General features: G+C 36.3%; 1 protein-coding gene across 4 annotated transcripts in view; it reads left to right on the forward strand.

The window, feature by feature from the left end:
- Positions 1-23,649, forward strand: part of LOC138315130 (solute carrier family 12 member 4-like) — a 68,535-nt gene extending 44,886 nt beyond the window's left edge. For 3 of the 4 annotated variants that reach the window (XM_069255902.1, XM_069255903.1, XM_069255900.1), the window contains 21 exons: positions 1,406-1,620; positions 2,043-2,180; positions 2,593-2,691; positions 3,396-3,453; positions 3,602-3,720; positions 5,294-5,468; positions 5,649-5,747; positions 6,232-6,351; positions 6,784-6,888; positions 7,443-7,531; positions 10,159-10,238; positions 10,647-10,735; positions 11,414-11,520; positions 11,817-11,932; positions 15,090-15,180; positions 15,450-15,541; positions 15,791-15,895; positions 17,649-17,866; positions 18,501-18,581; positions 21,178-21,311; positions 22,275-23,649. In XM_069255902.1, the coding sequence (XP_069112003.1) occupies positions 1,406-1,620; positions 2,043-2,180; positions 2,593-2,691; positions 3,396-3,453; positions 3,602-3,720; positions 5,294-5,468; positions 5,649-5,747; positions 6,232-6,351; positions 6,784-6,888; positions 7,443-7,531; positions 10,159-10,238; positions 10,647-10,735; positions 11,414-11,520; positions 11,817-11,932; positions 15,090-15,180; positions 15,450-15,541; positions 15,791-15,895; positions 17,649-17,866; positions 18,501-18,581; positions 21,178-21,311; positions 22,275-22,366 (2,422 nt within the window). In that variant the 3' untranslated portion in view covers positions 22,367-23,649. The remainder of the gene's footprint in view (positions 1-1,405; positions 1,621-2,042; positions 2,181-2,592; positions 2,692-3,395; positions 3,454-3,601; positions 3,721-5,293; positions 5,469-5,648; positions 5,748-6,231; positions 6,352-6,783; positions 6,889-7,442; positions 7,532-10,158; positions 10,239-10,646; positions 10,736-11,413; positions 11,521-11,816; positions 11,933-15,089; positions 15,181-15,449; positions 15,542-15,790; positions 15,896-17,648; positions 17,867-18,500; positions 18,582-21,177; positions 21,312-22,274) is intronic. The other variant, XM_069255901.1, reaches the window with a different exon arrangement.
- Positions 23,650-25,857: the final 2,208 nt, after the last annotated feature.

Consider the following 25,857-nt stretch of genomic DNA (forward strand, 5'->3'; position numbering starts at 1 on the left):
AATCTATAACGCCATATAAAAGGAGACAGTGTCTATAAGAATACCCCTGCCTCCATGAGACAGTAGTAGTCCTTACCTTACAATACCCTGCCTCCATGAGAGAGTAGTAGTCCTTATCTTACAATCCCCTGCCTCCATGAGACAGTAGTAGTCCTTACCTTACAATCCCCTGCCTCCATGAGACAGTAGTAGTCCTTACCTTACAATCCCCTGCCTCCATGAGACAGTAGTAGTCCTTACCTTACAATCCCCTGCCTCCATGAGACAGTAGTAGTCCTTACCTTACAATTCCCCTGCCTCCATGAGACAGTAGTAGTCCTTACCTTACAATCCCCTGCCTCCATGAGACAGTAGTAGTCTTTACCTTACAATCCCCTGCCTCCATGAGACAGTAGTAGTCCTTACCTTACATTCCCCTGCCTCCATGAGACAGTAGTAGTCTTTACCTTACAATCCCCTGCCTCCATGAAACAATAGTAGTCCTTACCTTACAATCCCCTGCCTCTATGAGACAGTAGTATGTAGTCCTTACCTTGCAATCCCCTGCCTCCATGAAACAGTAGTAGTCCTTACCTTACAATCCACTGCCTCTATGAGACAGTAGTAGTCCTTACCTTACAATCCACTGCCTCTATGAGACAGTAGTAGTCCTTACCTTACAATCCCCTGCCTCCATGAGACAGTAGAAGTCCTTACCTTACAATCCCCTGCCTCTATGAGACAGTAGTAGTCCTTACCTTACAATCCCCTGCCTCTATGAGACAGTAGTAGTCCTTACCTTACAATCCCCTGCCTCTATGAGACAGTAGTAGTCCTTACCTTACAATCCCCTGCCTCCATGAGACAGTAGAAGTCCTTACCTTACAATCCCCTGCCTCTATGAGACAATAGTAGTCCTGACCTTATAATCCCCTGCCTCTATGAGACAGTAGTAGTCCTGACCTTATAATCCCCTGCCTCTATGAGACAGTAGTAGTCCTTACCTTACAATCCCCTGCCTCTATGAGACAGTAGTAGTCCTTACCTTACAATCCCCTACTGCCTCACAGAGGGGTAATCATGTCTAACAGACATCTCCTATGGCATATAAAGAAAGACAACCATAGTCAGATACCATTAGTCCTGACCTATTGCTTTCCCCTCAGAAGTAAATAGAAGTTAATTTATACCTGGTAGTAGTGTCTGTGTTTATATTTATTTTATTGAATGATAGGTGAGACATTTTCATATAAGATTTCAAATTTTGTACATATCTGTGTATTTGAAAAAGAAGAGAGAATGTCCTGAAATTAGAATAATCTCATAAAGGTCTCGTAACCTCTTTTGATGTTGTTGATGTTGTTGATTGATAACCTGTTTGTTTTATTTCCCATTCACTAACAAATACGATTCCCTTCTTTTACAGAATATGTATGTTAGGAGATCGACTGATGTCATCAAAAATAGTGGAAGTAAATGGGACGTTTTTGTGCTCTAAAAATCCCAATATTAGTGGAGGTATTTTCTCAAGTTACTGTAATGTTTTTAATGGTACGACAGACTGTAAGGGTGACTACTTCGAGGAACACTCGGCGCGGATCATACCAGGAATACCCGGTCTCAGCAGTGGCGTATTCATACGTAAGTTTTACATTGTTTACACTCTGGGTAAGGGCTGGCTGACCTTGTGGCACCGTGTCAATTATATCTGTAGTGCACTATGGATGAATTTACGGAAATACATTGTTTTGCCGGAAACATTCTTCAGGGATAGGCTGCAGACAAACCCTACATAGACATTCTCCAAAAGTCTCTTTATGATAAACAAAAGGTCCAAAGGTCTGATTTGGTGGGTAGCATACACTGGAGTAAGTGACAAGCAAATGTTTTTTGATGAATGACCTTGACTTTGTGTCGTGGTCACAGTTGTCAAATTAGTTCTCTCAATAACCTAACATTTGCATAAATAGCATCAAGTTACGAGACCTGTTCTATGCCTGAAGCAATGTTGGAATCAAGAACTACCAACATAGAGATTTCATATAGATGTAATGTATTTCCAGAAAATCTGGACAACAGATATACACGGAAGGATAAGATTATTGGAACAGATGACAGCAGTATGTCCCAGGCAGAAATCATCGCCGACATTACATCATCGTTTATGGTACTACTGGCTATCTACTTCCCCTCCTGTACAGGTAATTGTTAAACACTGCCTATATTGATACAGATAGATGTAATATATACATCAAATGAAATAAGGTATTTAGGGCTCATATATGCTGAACCAAATGACCAATACTTCTGTTAGTAGATCTTGCATATTTAGGAGTAAAGCTGACTGTCAAGCATTGACTCTCTCCATCTTCAAAATCTGACAATTATTTATTTTACACTGCTGGCTTATAAGACAATGTAGAAAGATAAAGTAAAATGATTATACATGGATTTGAATATTACCTTTCAGATAATGTTTATCAGGACCAAATGGTGGACGACAGTTTGTTAAGAAAACCCATTTACAATATACCAGTATGAGGATATTTCTTATGTTTAACTATCTAGGCTTCTTCTAGGATCTTTTCTAATATTTGACCTTTGACCTTTCAGGTATAATGGCAGGTTCCAACAGGTCAGGTGATTTGGCTGACGCCTCTAAGTCCATACCAGTAGGCACCATCGCTGCCATAGCGACCACGTCATTTGTCTGTATCCTTATACTACCTACTACCAGGGGGGGAGGGACAGCCTGTTCTCTGTTGTTATTCATGAAACTTCGCTGTAATGTAACTTTTTTATGTAAAAATGTGTCAGTTTCATACTTATTTTATTGAGTCATGGTAGTCATGACCAAGCCTTTATTTGTCCCAGGATTAGTAAAATATCTGACCTTAGCCTGTTCATTAGAATATTAAAGGAGGAGGAAGGCAAAAACTTACAACATTCAACAGGCCAAAGTGACCAATAGATAACATTGGCTAGAAACTATCATTGATTTTAGTCAGGGCTTGGAAATATTAGCTGTGTTGCTGATTTAATAATTATCAAATATATATGGATTTTAACTGTAGGGATTGGTTGTAGAATCTGAGAATCAGAAGGGTTGAAAACATATAGGGGTTATGGTAGTTCAGTGGATAGGGTGGTCAGACATATTACCACCTCTGGGTTACTAGTTTGAATCCTAAGTGGGGCAGCTACCAGACACTGATATTAAGTCTGTGGTTTTTCACTTCATGCTCAAGTTTTCCTTCACCTCCCAAACCTGTCAAATCCTCAAAAGACCCTGGCTTTTGATAAGACATAACAAAATCTATCAATCAAACAAATTAAAACACATACATGTATATTGTCATAAGATTTTGACCAAAGGAAGTTACATGTACATAAATTCATATCCTTAGCCCATACAGATATCACAAGTGTTATCTTCTTTGCTGGAACAGTGGAAGGCGAACTTCTCCGAGACAAGTAAGTAAAACAAATAGCCAGCAATCTATCCCTGACCTAAGTTATCTACTTAATGCATAGCTATTAGTTATTGAAATGTAGTAATACAGTTGTTTTTGTTACACTAATAACTAATTAGATAATAGTTTGGATTTTTTTTTACTTTCAGATTTGGTGAAAGCATTAATGGAGGCCTTGTGGTTGCCAAATTAGCTTGGCCTAACGAATGGGTGATCCTTATTGGCTCATTCCTGTCCACACTGGGGGCGGGCCTACAGAGTCTTACAGGTCAGTTGTCAGAATGTGGAAGTTCTCTCCTACATTTCTTCTGCTTCTAGAATGGCGGTATAACTTTTGATCACTCTATTTGTGGTTCTTGTGTTTCTGGTAGCTCTAGATCTTCCATCTTTATCTATAAGATCGAAGATCTTCTGAGAAGACTTCTCTTCTTTGAAGAAGACAAATTGAGTTAGCCTCTGGTAGTAGTAAGTATCACCCAGACAATAGGAGGACTGGGTTTTCTCCCATACTTCACAGGGATGTCCTGTGGTTGATAGGGAAAAGATAACTCTATTTAACACAGGGGGGTTTTAAGGCAGCTCACACGCTAACAAGAAATATTCACCCTCTTTGGGGAGAGACCGGAGGTCTCGGGATAAGATTCTTAAGTTGTCAAACAAAAGCCTTGTGTTTGACAACTTAAAAATCTTACCCCTTGTGTTGAGATTCTCCGCAGGTGATCCATTAGTTTGTGATTATTAGAGGAATGGTCAGATGGATAGTAACAGTTAGGTGTGTTGGTGGGTGGCTGTAGCTGTATGCTTCAGTGAGATAGCACAACAATGTGGACAGCTTTTTATCACAGGACATCATATGAATGTCTGCCAAACACTCACTTCAGATTCAAGCACAACAATTTCAGGGGAGAGAAGTGTAAAGCTAAATGACACAAAACCAGAGGGGAAGTAGCAGTATCAATTGAAGTTATATATCCTACATATACATGGTTTGATGCTGCTGTTTGTTATTATTTGAAGCTGAGAGATGAACTGGTCTGTGATGACAATGTGCTTCTGTGTGGTGTTGAGTAAAGTAATGAAGGGATACCAAGTCTCAACTTGTCTTTTGTTGTTTACTGTTTTATAGATATATACATGTATATGATTATACTGTCAAAAACTCACAGATGAATAGACAGACTGGCTACACTCTGGGGTTAGTAGACAATAGTGCTGGATAGACTATCTATATGTAGACTTTACGTATTGATTATTATTTTAAACCATATTAGAATAGTTTGATCCTGAGAGCAGTCACCCCCAATAGGCCTTGCAACAATGGAATGCCTACATGATTTTATTTTAGTGAGATACTTTTAAACGTAATTGGAAGAAAAGAAAACATTATTGATGTATACTTGTCTCCTTTAGTACTGTAGATTTTAGCTGTTTATAGATACATTAGGAGCCATTCATGTTTGTTAGGAAAGGAATATGATTGTGTTTCCATTCTGTTCCGTCTTGATATGCTGTTTTTTTTTACATGCTTGCACTTATAAACATGTTCACCTTACTCAGGGACTTCACAACTAAAAATAGTTTATTTGACACAGACTTCATAACTAATGATCTTGTTTACATAACATAGGGGCTATATGTTAACTTGAGAAAGTTTAAAGGACACAGGGGCTCTATGACTAATGATTTTGTTTACATGACACAGGGGCTCCATAACTAATAAAGTTATATTGACACAGGGGTTCCACAACTAATAAAGTTTATATGACACAGGGGCTTCACAACTAATAAAATTTATATGATACAGGGGCTTCAGAGTTAATAATTTTGTTTATATGACACAGGGGCTCCACGACTTCTACAAGCCATCAGCAGTGATGGAGTAATCCCTTTCCTCAAGGTGTTCAGTGTAACCACAAAGAGAGGTGAGCCCTTCCGAGCTCTCATCATGACAGTGCTCATATCAGAGATAGGAATCCTGATTGCTAGTCTGGACGATGTTGCTCCAATTATAACAATGTAAGTTTGACTATCATTGGTTGATATTATAAAAATCATTAAGATGTTTGTCATTTCTTGCTTTCAAAAATATTGAGTCACTATTATTTATTAAAAACCAAACTTTATTAATATCTTCAAAAGTTTTCATAAACTTGTGATGATGTCTTCTTCTCTAATTGCTAATTTTGTTTCTTTAAGGTTTTTCTTGATGTGTTATGGCTTTGTGAATATGGCCTGTGCTCTACAGACCCTGCTAAGGACGCCGAGCTGGAGACCTCGCTTTAGGTTTTATCACTGGTAAGTATAACAATGACTTCTTTTTTGTATGTATGAACTTAACCTCATTATGATTGTAATAATCATATCTCGTTATCTTAAGATATGCCTGAATAGAATATCATTGATCTTGATTTTGACCATTGCATATTATTGTGTTTTGCTATGTTGTTCATTGTTTTGCTACTGATTTCTATAATCTTGACCTTTAATCTGTATAACAATTTCACTCATTCCAGGGTTCTGTCTCTGATTGGTAAGACCTTGACCTATATTTATATATTCTAGGGTTCTGTCTCTGATTGGTATGACCTTGACCTATATTTATATATTCCAGGGTTCTGTCTCTGATTGGTATGACCTTGACCTTTATTATATATTCCAGGGTTCTATCTCTGTTATGACCTTGACCTATAATCATATATTCCAGGGTTCTGTCTTTGATTTGTATGACCTTGACCTATATTTATCTGGTATGACCTTGACCTATATTTATATTTTCCAGGGTTCTGTCTCTGATTGGTATGGCCCTGTGTATCACCCTGATGTTTATATCCAGTTGGTACTACGCTCTGGCTGCCATTGCCCTGGCTGCATTCATCTATAAATACATTGAATACAAAGGGTAGGTCCTCTATCTTTTAATACTTTCAATACAAAAATTAAATCTTCAAATTTAAATACCAAAAGTTTCTCCCAACAGCCAAAGTATGCATACATATTTAGTTGATTTGTTCAGTTTTCATAAAGATACAGTGTATTTTGTCTAAACCAGATGTCACAGGAATTGGCATGTTTGGCTGGTTTAGCCAGTTTGTAGATTATACATGTTTTAATTACTCTAAATTTAGAAGGAAATCATTACAATTAAGCCAGAATACACAGGAATCCTGTCTAGACAAGGGCTGATTTAGACAGTTTATACTGTATGTGATAAATATAAAAGGTTAGGCCTTTGATATATAAAATGAGACAAATGATCAGTCCACTGTCTTGATTTCTCCTTCCTTCTTGCCTGTAAGAGTTGAGATATTGTTCAAATATTTTGTGTTGACAGAGCTGAAAAGGAGTGGGGAGATGGTATCCGTGGTCTGGCTATGTCTGCAGCCAGATATTCTCTTCTGAGGCTACAACAGGGGCCACCCCATACCAAGAACTGGAGGTAGGTCGTCCGAGTCTCAGCTAACAAGGGCACCGTTAGCATCAGATTTAATGTGTTTAAACACAAGACCATTTCTTTTAAAATAAATTATGATATTCTACCAAGTGATAGTTTGAATTCTGGCTATTTATACAATATGGTAAAATGGAGATTTGTGAACAACATGAAGGAAATGAGTTTTAGAATTTTACATCAATGGTTTAAATGCCTGAGGAATCCAAGACTGATGAGCATGATTTATGAATGTAGAATGTTGACAATCACCGCCAAAATTATTCAGGATAAATGAAAAAGAAATTTTCTGTTTAAAAGTGGTAACATGAGACCTTTCTACTGCCACAGAATTTTTGATATTTACTTTGATCAGACATGTTCCATTTTTCAGCCGATATTGGCACAAGATTAGGAATGGAGTCATGCTTTAACAAATCAATGAGCGTATTGATTTTATAACAGATGCAAAATATTAGAAGAGTTAGGATGGCTCACCTTAAGATCTCAATCTCTAACTAAAAACAAACATGATGACATGTATGCATTTCATTTTTTTTCAGACCTCAGATTTTAGTTTTGATGAAACTGGATGAAAACCTTCAACCCAAGTATCCAAACATGATCAACTTTGCTAGTCAGCTCAAAGCAGGTATAAAAAAAAATAGGACCAATCGTGTCAAAAAAATGCAAACTGTTCCACAAAAACTTGAATAATGTAATGAAGCACAGAATTGTTGGTTTTTAGCCCACCATCATCAGATGGTGGGCTATTCAAATCGCCTTTCGTCCGTGGTCCGTCTTCCGTCCGTCCTTCCGTCCGTCCGTCCGTTAACAATTCTTGTTACCGCTATTTCTCAGAAAGTACTGAAGGGATCTTTCTCAAATTTCATATGTCGGTTCCCTTAGGACCCTCGTTGTGCATATTGCATTTTGGGACCGATCGGTCAACAAGATGGCCGACAGGCGGCCATCTTTGATTTTGATAGTTAAAGTTTGTTACCGCTATTTCTCAAAAAGTGCTGAAGGGATCTTTCTCAAATTTCATATACAGGTTCCCCTAGGACCCTAGTTGTGCATATTACATTTTGGGACCGATCGATGAACAAGATGGCGGAGAGGCGGCCATCTTGGATTTTGATAGTTAAAGTTTGTTACCGCTATTTCTCAAAAAGTATTGAAGGGATCTTTCTCAAATTTCATATATAGGTTCCCCTAGGGCCCTAGTTGTGCATGTTGCATTTTGGGACCGATCGTTGAACAAGATGGCCGACAGGCGGCCATCTTGTAATTTGATAGTTAAAGTTTGTTACTGCTATTTCTCAAAAAGTACTGAAGGGATCTTTCTCAAATTTCATATATAGGTTCCCCTAGGGCCCTAGTTGTGCATGTTGCATTTTGGTACCGATCGTTGAACAAGATAGCCGATAGGCGGTCATCTTGGATTTTGATAGTTAAAGTTTGTTACTGCTATTTCTCAAAAAGTACAGAAGGGATCTTTCTCAAATCTCATATGTCGGTTCCCCTAGGACCCTTGTTGTGCATATTGCATTTTGAGACCGACTGGTCAAATAGATGGCCGACAGGCAGCCATCTTGGATTTTAATGGTTAAAGTTTGTTACCACTATTTCTCAAAAAGTGCTAAAGGGATCTTTCTCAAATTTCATATACAGGTTCCCCTAGGACCCTAATTGTGCATATTGCATTTTGGTACCGATCGGTGAACAAGATGGCCGACAGGCGGTCATCTTGGATTTTGATAGTTAAAGTTTGTTACTGCTATTTCTCAAAAAGTACTGAAGGGATCTTTCTCAAATTTCATATGTCGGTTCCCCTAGGACCTTAGTTGTGCATATTGCATTTTGGGACCGACTGGTCAACAAGATGGTCGAAAGGCGGCCATCTTGGATTTTAATGGTTAAAGTTTGTTACCACTATTTCTCAAAAAGTGCTTAAGGGATCTTTCTCAAATTTCATATACAGGTTCCCCTAGGACCCTAATTGTGCATATTGCATTTTGGGACCGACTGGTCAAATAGATGGCCGACAGGCAGCCATCTTGGATTTTAATGGTTAAAGTTTGTTACCACTATTTCTCAAAAAGTGCTAAAGGGATCTTTCTCAAATTTCATATACAGGTTCCCCTAGGACCCTAATTGTGCATATTGCATTTTGGTACCGATCGGTGAACAAGATGGCGGACAGGCGGTCATCTTGGATTTTGATAGTTAAAGTTTGTTACTGCTATTTCTCAAAAAGTACTGAAGGGATCTTTCTCAAATTTCATATGTCGGTTCCCCTAGGACCTTAGTTGTGCATATTGCATTTTGGGACCGACTGGTCAACAAGATGGTCGAAAGGCGGCCTTCTTGGATTTTAATGGTTAAAGTTTATTACCACTATTTCTCAAAAAGTGCTTAAGGGATCTTTCTCAAATTTCATATACAGGTTCCCCTAGGACCCTAATTGTGCATATTGCATTTTGGGACCGATCTGAAACAAGATGACCGACTGACGGCCATCTTTGATTTTGATAGTTAAAGTTTGTTATCAATATTTCTCAAAAAGTACTGAAGGGATCTTTCTCAAATTCCATGCATAGTTTCCCCTTGTACCCTAGTTGTGCATAGTACATTTAAGGACTGATCCATAATGCCTTTCGGCACTGATTGGTAAACAAGATGGCAAACCGGCCGCCATCTTAGATTTCATTGTTGAAGTTTGTTACCACTATGTCTTAGAAAGTACTATAGCGATCTGTTTCAAATTTTATATGTAGTGTGTTTGAACAAGTTTGAAAAGCAGGGAAAAGATCCCTCTTTCCATTGTCAGACATAGATCATTCTTTGGTGGGCGCCAAGATCCCTCTGGGATCTCTTGTTTCTGAAATATACCTTAATTTTAGATTGTCCTTCCAAGGTGGTTTTTAAGCTGAGGAAAACTAAAGGATATAACCTGGCCCATTCTACCTAGTCAAAAATAACGTAAAACACATGATATCACGGTAATAGTTATGTCTTAATCAAAATATGACATCGAACGATTGTCTCGGTAGATAAAAACATTAAAGCTGAAGCTGATTTCATCTCTCTTTATAGAAACAAAGCTAAAGGTTTTGTCTATGTTTCCATAAATCTTTTACACATGGCTACAATTTAATATGCCACTAGCCTAAAAGTACATACCATATCCAATCACTGTACTCGGTTAATGAATTTCATATTACATAGCCGCTAATGTAGATCGTCTTTTTTATCAAACTTTACATTGTATTACAGGTAAAGGTTTGACCCTGGTCAATAGTGTAGTGGAAGGGGACTTCAAGGAAAGGTACGCTGATGCCCAGGCGGCTAAACAGGTAAGGTGTTGGTTGATGAAGGGGAGATAATTCAATCTAAATCTAAGTTTTTGTTTCCCTCTTAATGTAGTATAGAGGCTTGTCACTTGTTTTTTGTCATAAACGAAAGAGTAAAACTGTACCAACGTATATAACATTAGTAGTTTCTGCTCCTGCTTAGCTGCAATCTCGTCATATTGTAAAGAAAATAACAAAAGCTATACAATTTCATTCACAAGTGCACTCAACATACCACATCAGACTCAAACTTGGCCTGATATAATTTGATTTCTTGGCATTAGGTCTGTTTAAAATGTCGAATTTTGATACATCACTTGTGATTGCTTGTTTTGAATGGTTATGAACCTACATGTTTGTTTATCTGGTATTATCATATACCAGTAGTTATAATGCTGGCCTCTGTTTCAGACCCTGACTAAACTAGTAGAGTCGACGGGTGTGAAGGGATTTGCTGATCTCGTAATATCAGCCAACGTTACAGAGGGACTCTGCCATATGTAAGTACCATCCACAATCTTAATAACATTCCTCACATACTATTAGGTCCAGGGTGTGTTAATCAAAGTGATTCTTTTTAGCAAGGCTTCATTACAAAACCTAATTCCTATCAGCGAAGTTAAGGGGGGGGGGTTTATATTGGACAATTTGTCTGTCTGTCTTTCTGTCCGTCTGTCTTATCTACCTGACAGATTGTGATAACATTTGGTACACAGAACCCTGACATAAAGGGGAGTTCAGTAAACTATATAGGCTTCTGCAATGTTTCCTATTTATGGAGTTATTACTAAATTTGTTCAGGGGGGAAGGGGGTATTAGTCAACCACTCTGGCGACAGTTCTAGTTAACATTTATTTATAAAAGTCTGGAATGTATAATTTAGAGCAACTGTTGCATCAATTCAGCTTTAGATTACTGGCTTCTATGATACTGGAAATAACAGAAGAAAGTGTGCAGTGTAAACTGTGATTAGATCATTTTAGCCTTAAATGTAATTGCTTATATTTTTCAAGATGATTTACAATGTATTAATTACTTTTAAATTGTCAACTAGGAGGCATACTTTATGGTAAAGATAAACTTATGTCTGGTCTTACTTTACAAATGTGACATAAATTAAATATGTCATGCTATTTCCCTGTATGTTACATGTGATAAAATTTTGATTTTCCCCGTAGGATACAGAATGCTGGTCTGGGTGGTCTGAGACACAACACTGTCATGATTGGGTGGCCGTACGGATGGAGACATGACCATAACGCAAAGAGTTACAGAGTATTTCTAGGTAACACAAGTTTTACAATGATCAGACCTATTGTATAGGCTTAACAGGGATACTTACCTTTGACCAAATTGTAAATGGGTACGAAAGGGCCTAGTGACTCTAAGACTTGTACCACAATTATCATGCAGTTCAGATGAGAAAACATCTTGTTTGATCTGATTAGTTGAGAGTCAAAGATAATTCTAGGAATGCTCACTAAAACTCTCAGACCTTGACATTTTCAAGAGTTTTTAATATGGAATCAAACAATAATTAATAACAGTATTGATGTCACTGATTTCATATTTCTCTTTCAGAATCGGTAAAGAATATCAATGCTGGACAGATGGCGCTACTGGCTGTGAAAGGCATCAACAACTTCCCTCAGACTTCAGGCAAACTAAAGGGCACCATAGATGTATGGTGGATAGTCCATATCCTTTATACTCAGTTATTATAACTAGTACAACAACGTCTTTCACCTAGCTATATTTATATTTCTGTTGTATGTTTGCTATATAACGTTACCAACAAATTCAACATTCATTTTTGTACAAATGTCACTTTGATGTGTACAAATACGTTGACAGTGAATGGGATCAAGGCATTGATTCGGCAAATACACGCCTTTTACATCTTAATTTGAACCCATTGAAAATTAACTTATTTTCAAAGATCCAAATCTAATGAATATATAATTGAACATGTAAATGTGTGAAATATCTCATAGACACCTGATATGAACACAACGTCATCGTAAAACTCCTATTTTTTTGCGCTTCAGAAGTTAAAACAATTTCCCACGAAATCTAGATTGGCTCTTGCATTATTCAGTCAGTTCCAGAGCTGTCCCAACCTTGTGTATAGTGTCAAATAATTAATAAATATCTCATTGTGATTAAAAGTATTGTTATGATAAACCTGTCAAATTTAAATATAAGAAATAATTGTTATTTTTTGTTGTACACTGGGGTATGAACAGAATTTGATGACAGATATTTCAATTACTGTCCAAATAATAACTGTTCATACCCCAGTGAACAACAAAAATAACAGTTATTTCTTAAAATAAAACTCTGGGTATTGTATCAAGCAAGTAAGACACCATGTATTGTATCCAGCTAGTAAAAGGGGAATTAGCACAAGGTCTAGATATCAATCACTAGGCCAAAGGGGAATTAACACAAGGTCTAGATATCAATCACTAGGCCAAAGGGGAATTAACACAAGGTCTAGATATCAATCACTAGGCCAAAGGGGAATTAACAACACACCACAAGGGATACCTCTAGATATCAATCACTAGGCCAAAGGGGAATTAGCACAAGGTCTAGATATCAATCACTAGGCCAAGGGGAATTAACACAAGGTCTAGAATCAATCACTAGGCCAAAGGGGAATTAGCACAAGGTCTAGATATCAATCACTAGGCCAAAGGGGAATTAGCACAAGGTCTAGATATCAATCACTAGGCCAAAGGGGAATTAACACAAGGCCTAGATATCAATCACTAGGCCAAAGGGAATTTACACAAGGTCTAGATATCAATCACTAGGCCAAAGGGGAATTAACACAAGCCTAGAATCATCATACTACAACACATAGGCCAAAGGGGAATTAACACAAGGTCTAGATATCAATCACTAGGCCAAAGGGGAATTAACACAAGGTCTAGATATCAATCACTAGGCCAAAGGGGAATTAACACAAGGTCTAGATATCAATCACTAGGCCAAAGGGGAATTCTAGATATCAATCACTAGGCCAAAGGGAATTACACAAGGCTAGATATCAATCACTAGGCCAAAGGGGAATTAACACAAGTCTAGATATCAATCACTAGGCCAAAGGGGAATTAACACAAGGCCTAGATATCAATCACTAGGCCAAAGGGGAATTAGCACAAGGTCTAGATATCAATCACTAGGCCAAAGGGGAATTAACACAAGGTCTAGATATCAATCACTAGGCCAAAGGGGAATTAACACAAGGTCTAGATATCAATCACTAGGCCAAAGGGGAATTAACACAAGGCCTAGATATCAATCACTAGGCCAAAGGGGAATTAGCACAAGGTCTAGATATCAATCACTAGGCCAAAGGGGAATTAACACAAGGTCTAGATATCAATCACTAGGCCAAAGGGGAATTAACACAAGGCCTAGATATCAATCACTAGGCCAAAGGGGAATTAACACAAGGTCTAGATATCAATCACTAGGCCAAAGGGGAATTAACACAAGGTCTAGATATCAATCACTAGGCCAAAGGGGAATTAACACAAGGTCTAGATATCAATCACTAGGCCAAAGGGGAATTAACACAAGGCTAGATATCAATCACTAGGCCAAAGGGGAATTAACACAAGGCCTAGATATCAATCACTAGGCCAAAGGGAATTAGCACAAGGTCTAGATATCAATCACTAGGCCAAAGGGGAATTAACACAAGGTCTAGATATCAATCACTAGGCCAAAGGGGAATTAACACAAGGCCTAGATATCAATCACTAGGCCAAAGGGGAATTAACACAAGGCCTAGATATCAATCACTAGGCCAAAGGGGAATTAACACAAGGTCTAGAATCATCAATCACTAGGCCAAAGGGGAATTAACACAAGGTCAGTCTAGATATCAATCACTAGGCCAAAGGGGAATTAACACAAGGTCTAGATATCAATCACTAGGCCAAAGGGGAATTAACACAAGGTCTAGATATCAATCACTAGGCCAAAGGGGAATTAACACAAGGTCTAATATCAATCACTAGGCCAAAGGGAATAGCACAAGTCTAATATCAATCACTAGGCCAAAGGGAATTAACACAAGGTCTACATATCAATCACTAGGCCAAAGGGAATTAGCACAAGGTCTACATATCAATACTAGGCCAAAGGGAATTAACACAAGGTCTACATATCAATCACTAGGCCAAAGGGGAATTAGCACAAGGTCTACATATCAATCACTAGGCCAAAGGGGAATTAGCACAAGGTCTACATATCAATCACTAGGCCAAAAGGGAATTAGCACAAGGTCTACTACATATCAATCACTAGGCCAAAGGGGAATTAACACAAGGTCTAGATATCAATCACTAGGCCAAAGGGGAATTAGCACAAGGTCTACATATCAATCACTAGGCCAAAGGGGAATTAACACAAGGTCTACATATCAATCACTAGGCCAAAGGGGAATTAACACAAGGTCAGATATCAATCACTAGGCCAAAGGGGAATAGCACAAGGTCTAGATATCAATCACTAGGCCAAAGGGGAATAGCACAAGGTCTACATATCAATCACTAGGCCAAAGGGGAATTACACAAGGTCTAATATCAATCATAGCCAAAGGGGAATTAGCACAAGGTCTTCATATCAATCACTAGGCCAAAGGGGAATTAACACAAGGTCTAGATATCAATCACTAGGCCAAAGGGGAATTAACACAAGGCCTAGATATCAATCACTAGGCCAAAGGGGAATCAGCACAAGGTCTACATATCAGTTGCTAGATCAAAGGGAATTAGCACAAGGTTCTCCATGTTTATTTATTGTTTGATAAATACGTAAGTTTCCTTAACAAGTTCACATGATGGAGGAATGCTGATGTTACTGCCGTTCCTGTTAAAACAACACAAAGTTTGGAAGAACTGTCGTCTGAGGATTTTCACCGTAGCTCGTATCCTTAATGTGCGAAAACTATAAAAATGCAGACTTTGTTACAACTCTATTGTATTTTTATTATTATTTGAAATTAATGTAATTTGATTATATCAAAATTGTTGTAACATGATATCAAAAAAAGTGATTACTTGCTCAATGAAAGGAAAATTTAATAGCTATGATATCTCATTTCATCAACAGATACATAAATACAGTACAATATATGTTGATATTTAATGACACCAGCCATTACAGAAGGAGTTAGACTTCCTTAGCAGAAACCAGAACTGGAGGATAACACCATACAAATGAAAAAAGACTTAGAGATGTTTATGTATCACCTGAGAATTGACGCAGAAGTGGAGGTCGTGGAAATGGTATGCACTCTCCAATCATAATTAGAACATCAGGTTCACCAATCAATAGTCTTCTACAATGATCAAGATGCTAGATTCACAGATTAAAAGTTCTCAATCATTAGATAAATCTTAGATTAACCAATGAAGTAATTTCTATAAAAATCAAGATATAAATGATCCAATAAGAATTTCTCTTTCATTTTAAACAAATATTTAAAAAAAAAATGATCAAATGGTGCATTGAAAGACTTGATTCTATTTTTATAGGCTAACAATGATATATCAGCTTACACATATGAAAGAACCCTTATGATGGAACAGAGGACAGAGATGTTAAAGGCAATGAGAGGAGGAGTGGGGGTAAAACTTAGTGTAAGTATTAGAGGACAGAGATGTTAAAGACAATGAGGGGAGGAGGAGTGGGGACCAAACTTAGTGTAAGTATTAGAGGACAGAGATGTTAAAGGAGATGAGAGGAGGAGCAGTGAGGGCCAAACTTATTGTAAGTATTAGAGGACAGAGATGTTAAAGGCGATGAGAGGAGGAGCAGTGAGGGCCAAACTTAGTGTAAGTATTAGAGGACAGAGATGTTAAAGGAGATGAGAGGAGGAGCAGTGGGGGCCAAACTTAGTGTAAGTATTAGAGGAGGGAGATGTTAAAGGCAATGAGAGGAGGAGTGGGGGCCAAACTTAGTGTAAGTATTAGAGGACAGAGATGTTAAAGTAGATGAGAGGAGGAGTGGGATCCAAACTTAGTGAAGTATTAGAGGAGAGAGATGTTAAAGGCGATGAGAGGAGGAGGAGTGGGGGCCAAACTTAGTGTAAGTATTAGAGGAGAGAGATGTCAAAGGAGATGAGAGGAGGAGCAGTGGGGGCCAAACTTATTGTAAGTATTAGAGGACAGAGATGTTAAAGGCAATGAGAGGAGGAGGAGTGGGGGGCCAAACTTAGTGTAAGTATTAGAGGACAGAGATGTTAAAGGAAATGAGAGGAGGAGCAGTGAGGGCCAAACTTAGTGTAAGTATTAGAGGACAGAGATGTTAAAGGCAATGAGAGGAGGAGGAGTGGGGGCCAAACTTAGTGTAAGTATTAGAGGAGGGAGATGTTAAAGGCAATGAGAGGAGGAGTGGGGGCCAAACTTAGTGTAAGTATTAGAGGACAGAGATGTTAAAGCAGATGAGAGGAGGAGGAGTGGGGGCCAAACTTAGTGAAGTATTAGAGGACAGAGATGTTAAAGTAGATGAGAGGAGGAGGAGTGGGGGCCAAACTTAGTGTAAGTATTAGAGGAGGGAGATGTTAAAGGCAATGAGAGGAGGAGTGGGGGCCAAACTTAGTGTAAGTATTAGAGGAAAGAGATGTTAAAGTAGATGAGAGGAGGAGTGGGATCCAAACTTAGTGAAGTATTAGAGGAGAGAGATGTTAAAGGCGATGAGAGGAGGAGGAGTGGGGGCCAAACTTAGTGTAAGTATTAGAGGAGAGAGATGTTAAAGGAGATGAGAGGAGGAGCAGTGGGGGCCAAACTTAGTGAAGTATTAGAGGAGAGAGATGTTAAAGGAGATGAGAGGAGGAGCAGTGGGGGCCAAACTTAGTGAAGTATTAGAGGAGAGAGATGTTAAAGGAGATGAGAGGAGGAGCAGTGGGGGCCAAACTTAGTGTAAGTATTAGAGGAGAGAGATGTTAAAGGAGATGAAAGGAGAAGGGGAATATAAACTTGTATAAGTACAGTGAACCTATGATAATCTTGATGCTGATAGTCAGGAAAACCAACAATCTGGATGGAAATAACAGAACTGGATTTGATTATTAATGAAATCCAGCAGTCCTTGAAATTCACAATCCAGATAGTTTGGGCTTGAGACACAATGGTTGGATTATTTATGGTCCACTTAACTAGAGTAGAGAGATGCTTAAGTCTACAAAAAGGAAGGTTCATACAATTGTATTTGAGTTTGGATTTACAACATGTGGTCTTATATGTGGTATATCAGGAACCCCAGGATGAATTCATGTTGCTATAGCTTTATATCACCTTGTTATCAAGGTGTATGCTTGTTAAGTTAAAAAAGATAAAGTAATTAAAGGTTTTACTAGTGAGGAGCAAACTTTAACAAAACTTGTCTTTGTAGCCTCAGGATATGCTGGACAATGTACATCGGACACCAGCACAGGTAAAGATACAGCTGGAGACAGTCACAGAGGAGGGAGGAGGGCTAAATGCTGAGTCATCCACAGATGAGGAGAAGTTAGAGAAAAACCAGTACACGTTCACACCCGCCAACCTGTCCTCGGACAAGAAAGCCTCATCACCTTCCAGTCCTGTCAACGATCTTCTTAGTATGAAGCCGTAAGTACCACACATTCATGGATTATTGTTATATACTTTAAGAGATAACTGAATTGTATAAAAAGAGAAATATGCTGTAAAGGATGGTGATTTTCTAGTGTATTGTCAGACCTTGTATTTTAAGCCCTGTCATTAAATGGCTGGGGCATATAGTGATATGTTGGTCCGGTTCGGTTTCATCCATCTTTCATTTCTAACAGACCATTTTTATAGATCCTGCTGGAAATATGGCAGACACCATGTTTTGTTTTAGCTGACATGAGTTCTTTTGTAGAAAACATCTCAAAGAAAAATGAAATATTGAGCTCTACAATACATTGTCTTTGGAAAATCTAAGACTTCAGGATGTCAAAGTGCTGAAAACAGATTGTATACATGCAGATTCTGTCCCTTCATAAGTTACAAAAATGTAACCCGGTGATTTCTAAAGTATGGCCTTGAACAAAAATGTATTCCAATCATTTCTTAATCTTGGCCTTGAACAAAAACATAATCCAATCATTTCTTAATCTTGCCCTTGAACAAAAACATAATCCAATCATTTCTTAAGCTTGGCCTTGGAAGGTAAGTAATCAATTAGATACATGTGGTAAGAGATCAACGCTGATTTTCTTCCTGTTGATTTATTCCTCAGTAAGACTCTGTTTGGGCGGTCATCTAAAACAAGCCCAATAAAGGATGTTAACCCTATAATGGAACTTAAGGCAATCAAACCGTAAGCTGTCTCATCATTTTTTCCTGTTCACATTTCACTTCATTTGTATATACAACAGCTAGTGTTTTTTACCATTCCTTTCCCCCAGAACATTACTTTTGCAGCTGCTTTTGTCATTTTACTCAAAGTTTATTGCAGATTTTTGTACAGCGTTTTGACAATTCTATTAATATGTTTAGCTGATTCGTGCAAATGTTTTATAATGTGCTTCTCAAGTGAAGTTGTATTAAATGCACTAGCTGACACAACACCATCATACTATATCACTGACTAAGATAGATGTCTTGATGAAATCAATGACCTAATTTTCAGAAGAAAATATGATGATCCAACACTGAATGTTAAATATCAAGCTTTCAAAGCTAAATGCATTGCACCAACAAGAGCAAACCAGTCACAGAACACGATACACCAATTCCATCACAGTTCACAGATTTTATACCTTGGCCGAGTTTTACTGGATATCGTATACCGAGATGTAGATATAAACTCACATTTGATAAAGATGCTCTGTAATTGAAAAAAAAAATCATTAAATTTAAAAATAAACATTTCAGCTAGAAAGAAAAACAAACACAAAAAAAGCCATTAGAATGGACAAAACATATTTTGGCATTAACACTTCCATATACATCAATCAGATTCAAGAAAGTGAGAATGTGACATTTGTTACCTCTTATCTATGTCAATAGTAACAACGTTCAGTAATACTTGGCCGTGTTCTACCAAGTGGTCCAGGTACACAGGATGTTAAATCACCAAACAAACATGTAATGTATATGCTGTTGAGCCATATGGATCATAAAAACTTTCTGCTATATTGACATGAAAACTATCCCGGGGTTTTATCTAAAAAAAAAAAAAAAAAAAAATGTTGTGCAGTCTAGATAATATATTTCCTGTAGCCGTTTGAAGCATGTTTTGACCATTGATACTACCATATTGAATATTGAGTAAATAAGACATTGAGATATGATACAATTATGGCCCTCTGTGGAGGGATACATCTAGAATTGTCTCCTTGGAAAGAGTTATTTTCTCGAAGGTGAATATATCCCGACTCATAGGGACATAATTATTTTATTATACCGAACAAAATTAAAATAAATCCATAAATTTGTTATATTCAATATCAACAAGCAATCTAAAAAGGTATCAAATAACGTTGTTAAATTCGGACTGCAAAAAACGTTGCCATTGTCGTTTGACGTTGCAGACGACGACCATTTACGGTCATATGTGAAGCTTCAAAGAGGTTATTTCCCTGGGGTTATTTCCTTCGCCTCCCAATTTTGGGAGATATCTAACTTATTCAATGTCATGTGATCAAGTTTAATCCAATCAGAACATTCTAAATAAAAGTGAGGTATAATGATATAGGATATTGTTCTACCATATACATATATCTCCATTTTCTAATTCACTGGGATGAGGCTGATAATTGTTGTACCGAGATCATGATGTTTAATAATAATTTTAATGTATGATAAATACAATAAAGTCAGGTATTTTTGCGAGTCAAGATTTCGACAAAAAATGAGAAAATTGAAATTATAGCAGCTTTTATTTTATTTTGCAGTTTGACTATAAAGGTATCATCTATACTATATTTCATCAATATCTCAATATTTCGCTGATCAAATTAATGTCCCACAAAATAACCGACTACCATATATGGTATTGTTCTTTATATTTGATCTCACACAGGAAATCCAGATTCTGCATCAGATGTTGTTGTGTTATTAGAGTGATTTTACTTCAATATTTGATAAAACCAACTTTTCAGTTTGTTTCCTTTTAGTTTTCTTAGTGAATTTTATTCCTACAATACGAGCATGCTTTCAAAAATAAGCATGATCCATAATTTGGTTTTTTTCGATCATATTATACAAATTCAGACTTAAATTCCAAAATATTTGGATTCAGATGGTCCTTTCAAACCAAGGTTTGTTTCTTTAGCTCACTCACCCCTGAAGACACACTGGAGCTCTTCTAGTTCAAAGGACGGAACAGTTCATTATAAACCTTCAGAGGTGTATGAGTTCAGCCTGTATACAAACCTAAGGTTGTCACCATATAATCGTTATCTTGAAAAAACCCATTTGAACATTTTAACATTGAGGTGACCATTGGTATTCAGATGCTCTGAGATAGTCTTGGAACTAAGTTTGTTTATACACTTCAAAAGATAATAGTGACTGTCCCATCCTTCTTGTAGTTAAACTGTTTAATTTGCAGAAATTTGTCTATAAAGTCGAACAATGTCCAGAGATTAACTGGTCCCTTTTGCTTCAGACGAAAACTTTTCAAAATTTCACTGTAAAATTTAAGCCCACACCCAGGTTTTCTAAAGGCCCATGTGTATTGTACATGTACAAAGTATTCAAACTATGAGAACTAGACCCTGTAAAATGTAAGGTGCTGACATGGTTACCTGGAAAGGTTGTACTTAAATTAACTTTGTATATATTCCAACACCTTTTTTAGCACATGTGTGAGATTGTCTTTTTTTACAGTCAGAGAACAGCAAATGAAATGTGTGAAATAATTACATTAATTTGTATATGTGTTGACTGATTCTTAATTGATTCTACAGTGACAAAAGAAATGTGAGGAGAATGCACACAGCTGTACGTCTCAACGAAGTCATCATAGAAAAATCCCATGAATCACAGCTGGTCATTTTAAATCTACCAGCCCCACCGAAGACAGAAGCAGGGGAACTTAACTGTATCCTTTATACTCATTACTGGTATCACTTGGGGCATCAGGGGTTCCAGTACTTTGATACTTGTTGAAAATCGCATTGTAGCTAACTACGCATTAATTAAGCTAGTGAGATTCATGGAATTTGCCTCTGTTCAGTTGGCATTCATATTGGCTATGAATGCCAACTGAAAGACGTTCAATGCTTATATTTACATTTGGTTACAAGTTTATGATGAAATCCCAAGCGATTTTGCATCTATAATGAATTAATCATGCGTTATTGCTATGGATGGAAAAGCCATTTGAACAACTGTTTTCTGTGATCGCTGGCATGACAATTGTGACGTCACAATGGTAATAAGTCATAATAGGTGCTTGAAGTTCATAGATTATATGAATGCAAACTGTGCTTGGTAAGGTTACATAGTGAAACTGTAGTGAAACTGTAAATATTGTTTTATACATTGGTAGTTCTTTGTATGTGTATTGATATCCTTGCTGTCCTATTACATGTAAAAGGTATTGTTGTTGTTGCTTATATACTCAGTTAAGTCTATATCTTTGCAGTTTCACTTGAACTTTGTACTTTACTTATATCTGTACCAAGTTTTCATCAACATTTCTATTTAAAGGTACAATGTATTCCTTAACTTAAAATTCTCCAAAGACAGGCACTATTAAGTATCAAATCTTAAGGAAGAAACCTGAATTAATCAGAGATTATAAAAAAAAATCCTTAATTTCTGTAATGTTTTCTTATGGAGAATTTTAAGTTAAGGGATGACTTTGGGCAAATATCTTTGGAACATTAAAAAAATCATTTGGACTTTTAGAGTTATACTTTACTTTAACATAATCTAGTTTTTTTTTAGACAAATAAGATAAAAATTAAGTTTCTATTCACGCTTAAGATTGATGTTTTAAGCTTTATCTGTTATTCTTGGCTAGTGTATTCTGTGTGTTTTCCTTGACCACTGTGATAAGATATGGAGTTTTTGGAAGTGTTGACCGAGGGTCTAGAGAGAGTGCTGATGGTCAGAGGGAGTGGACACGAAGTCATCACCATCTACTCTTAGGAAGAGAGAGGGGTCGTCATGGTCCACGAGGGAGTGGACACAAGACAGGGGCGAGTCATCATCATGAAGATGTGAAAATCATAATGACAGAGGATTATATGACTCACAGATCACCAAAGCACTGAGAACCTTTAAAAAGGAAAAAAAACATCACAAAGCATTACACCTCGATAATATATACTAAAAGTACATTCACAGGTTCACCAGAACATATCAGATGTAAGGTCTTAATGTTTTCTTTATTTATTTGTCATTAATTATTGCATTTCCTTGACTTTACTTCATTTTTCTCATCAGAATGATATAAGAATCATTAGTAGAAACATGAATATATTTTAGCTAATATCTGAAAAGCTAGACAAAGTATTTTTATTTTTGTTTTGTATGATATATTCACCTAGTCCTGAAAACTGAGGTGAGCTTATAAAAAGTCATGTGTTGACATCCGTTGTCAGTGGTATTTGATATTTGATAACAAATGGTGGGACTGATTATTGCATAGAAGACTGACTCCAGGAGCATAGGGTGCTTTTAAAGTTCTTAGCATCAAAGTGTTCAATGTTAAAAACTATTTGCTGTGGATGATATAAAGCTGCCTACTGTTAAAGGTTGAATTGGTAGTGATTTAGTCAATTAAATATCCAGGTGAGCGATAAATCACCCTTCTTTGCCTGTTATAAAATTCTTAATGTTGTACTTATAGTGTTTCTCAATAATTCAGAGAATATTTAAGAACTATTGTGGATGAAAACAAGAAATAGAGGAAGGGAGACAACCCTGTTTAGAGCGTGTGTGTATTTATTTTACGGTTACCGGTACATATAGCATGAGTGATATACACGTCCATTCCTGAGACTTAGTGTTAGTGATTTAGACTTTCAATAGTTTGATACACTAGTGTATCTCATTAGATCACAGAATCTATCTGTGACTAGCTCTGAAAAACTACGTAATTCTTCGGTCAAATTAATTGACTTTAGTAAGTTCCCCAATATTCTTATCAAGACTTGATTTCATTAAGAAATTATATCAGAATTCATATTTGAACAATTGTGAATTTATGTATTATATATTTATCAAAATACAAATGTAAGAATAAAGCATTTTTTTGGAGATTGCTACCCTTCAATAAATAGCATATTAAGATATGTTTATCCAAAGTATTAGCACATCAAAAGGGTAATCATGGTATTGAATTATTATTTGAACATGATTTATATGTATTCTTCAGCTCTCTCAGAAGTATAGTTTAATAATAAAATATCATTTGATGTAAAAAAAAACCCCAATATAACTTGTTTTATAACAATTCATAATCCATTCACAACCAGAAAAACATATGAGAAATGCACATGACATTATTTTTGTACATATATCATTTTCATCAATATATTTGTCTTACTTTGAGATATTCTATAAAACATGTTCATTTCACCATAACCAAAGAGCTACCTATTGTTTTCTGGTATCATTTGTTGTGTGTCTTGCAATAAAAGCTTGTTTGTTTTTCACAGTAGAGATGGACAAAATTTGTATGACTAGTAAAGGTTAATGGCCAAATATTTTAAATGATACTGAAATCAAGATAACATCATTAAAATCTTAAAATGACTTGTTTTAATAACCAAGAGCCCACCTGTGACCTGATATTGGACGTGTAACATGCTATAATGTTAAATGATTAATAGTGTATATACAAGTATGAGTGATACTGGTCATTAGAAACCTTGTTTTTTACATTGACTAATTGCATACATCAGTATTTTACATTCTGTGCCAAGGATAATTACTGTATAAATTTTATAAAGTTGTGAGACATGACTATGATAATTTTGATTGCCAAATCACTAATTTGCTATACATTGTTTTTTATTTCATCATGCAAGCAATACTGTTGTATGTTGATTGATTGTTTCATTTTCAGTTAGAGATTGGTCTTGGACAGGTCCTAATTAAGTAATGATTTTAGGACAGGTCCTAATTAAGGAACGATTTTTAGGACAGTTCCTAATTAAGGAACGATTTTTCAGACAGGTCCTAATTAAGTAATGATTTAAGGATAGATACTACTTCAGAAATGATTTTGAGGACAATCCTAATTAAGAAATGACTAATTAAGAAATGACTTTAGGACAGTTCCTAATTAAGGAACTATTTTTCAGACAGGTCCTAATTAAGTAATGATTTAAGGATAGATACTACTTCAGAAATGATTTTGAGGACAATCCTAATTAAGAAATGACTTTAGGACAGTTCCTAATTACCGTATGCAACCTAATAAGTACCCAGGGCACTTGATAAATTGAAGCAACTCAGGGTGCGCTTATATATAATAGAAACAAATTTGGACTTGCTATTCATAAAATTTATTGTACATGTTACCATAAATCAATTTGCAAAAGAAATCAGTAAGAAAACCAACAAAGTTTTCATATTTTCAGTCTGCATTTGAATAAAAGTCAATTAAATTGAAGCCTAAAAAATGGGAGGGGTGCTTATAAGGATGTGGGCGCTTATCAGATATGATTTTGAGGACAGGTCCTACCTCAGTAAGGACTTGAAGAGCTACATCATCTCCTTTATTTACCACCTATTTGTTACAGAGGAACTGCTATGAAGTACTTTACAATACATGAAGCACAATTTAATAATCACTATATTTCATTGCACAGATTTTCATCAGTTTTTATCAGGTCATCTGAGACAAAGTCTATAAATGTGTACAACATGAAATAGTTACAGAGAAAAATATTTTCTTATAGTGTAAGATGTTTCTTCTGCTCTCTTGTGTGAATTTCTCATAGCATAGACAAAACACAAAGACACGTTTCTGTAAACAAAAATTCAGGCTTTCTCAACAAAAAGAATGAACATGCATTATAACAGTGATTTCATACTATTAGTGAGAATTAGGGACTACATTTATATAGAGGATGGAAGTGTTGGATGATGTGATAGCTATGTAATTAATGTTTTTGATTAATTAATAATTTATTTGTGATAATTATTGGTGATAATGAAAATGAATGTGTGATTGTGTTTCTAGTCTGATTAATGTGTTTAGTTCTAGTCTGTGAAAAAAGTGCAAAAGGAACATATACATTAATTAAGTATTGTTGATTTTGTAAGTTTGGAGATGTCTATCTTGTTTTCTCTAGTATAATTAAATAAAGAAACTCTTCAGTTTGATTTAAAAAATACTACTTTATAATTTGAGAGCTTTATAGACTGTAAAGTGTTTAACTTTTGACAGGGCTTACATGTGGGTGTTTTGCTCACTAAAAACAAATAAAGCACCAGTGTTTTTCTATTCTATTTTAAAATATCATAATCTTGAAAACATTATACAAATCATTGATTTTATAATTAAACTTGAAAAAAGTGACATACTTATAAGAAATATGTGAGGAATGTACGCCACATCACAGTGGCTGGACACACTTACTTTTAATGTATACAATCAAATGTATCATAAAGAATGTTTTTGTGAA

Source organism: Argopecten irradians, chromosome 2, assembly GCF_041381155.1.
Source record: "Argopecten irradians isolate NY chromosome 2, Ai_NY, whole genome shotgun sequence".
NCBI lineage: Eukaryota > Metazoa > Mollusca > Bivalvia > Pectinida > Pectinidae > Argopecten > Argopecten irradians.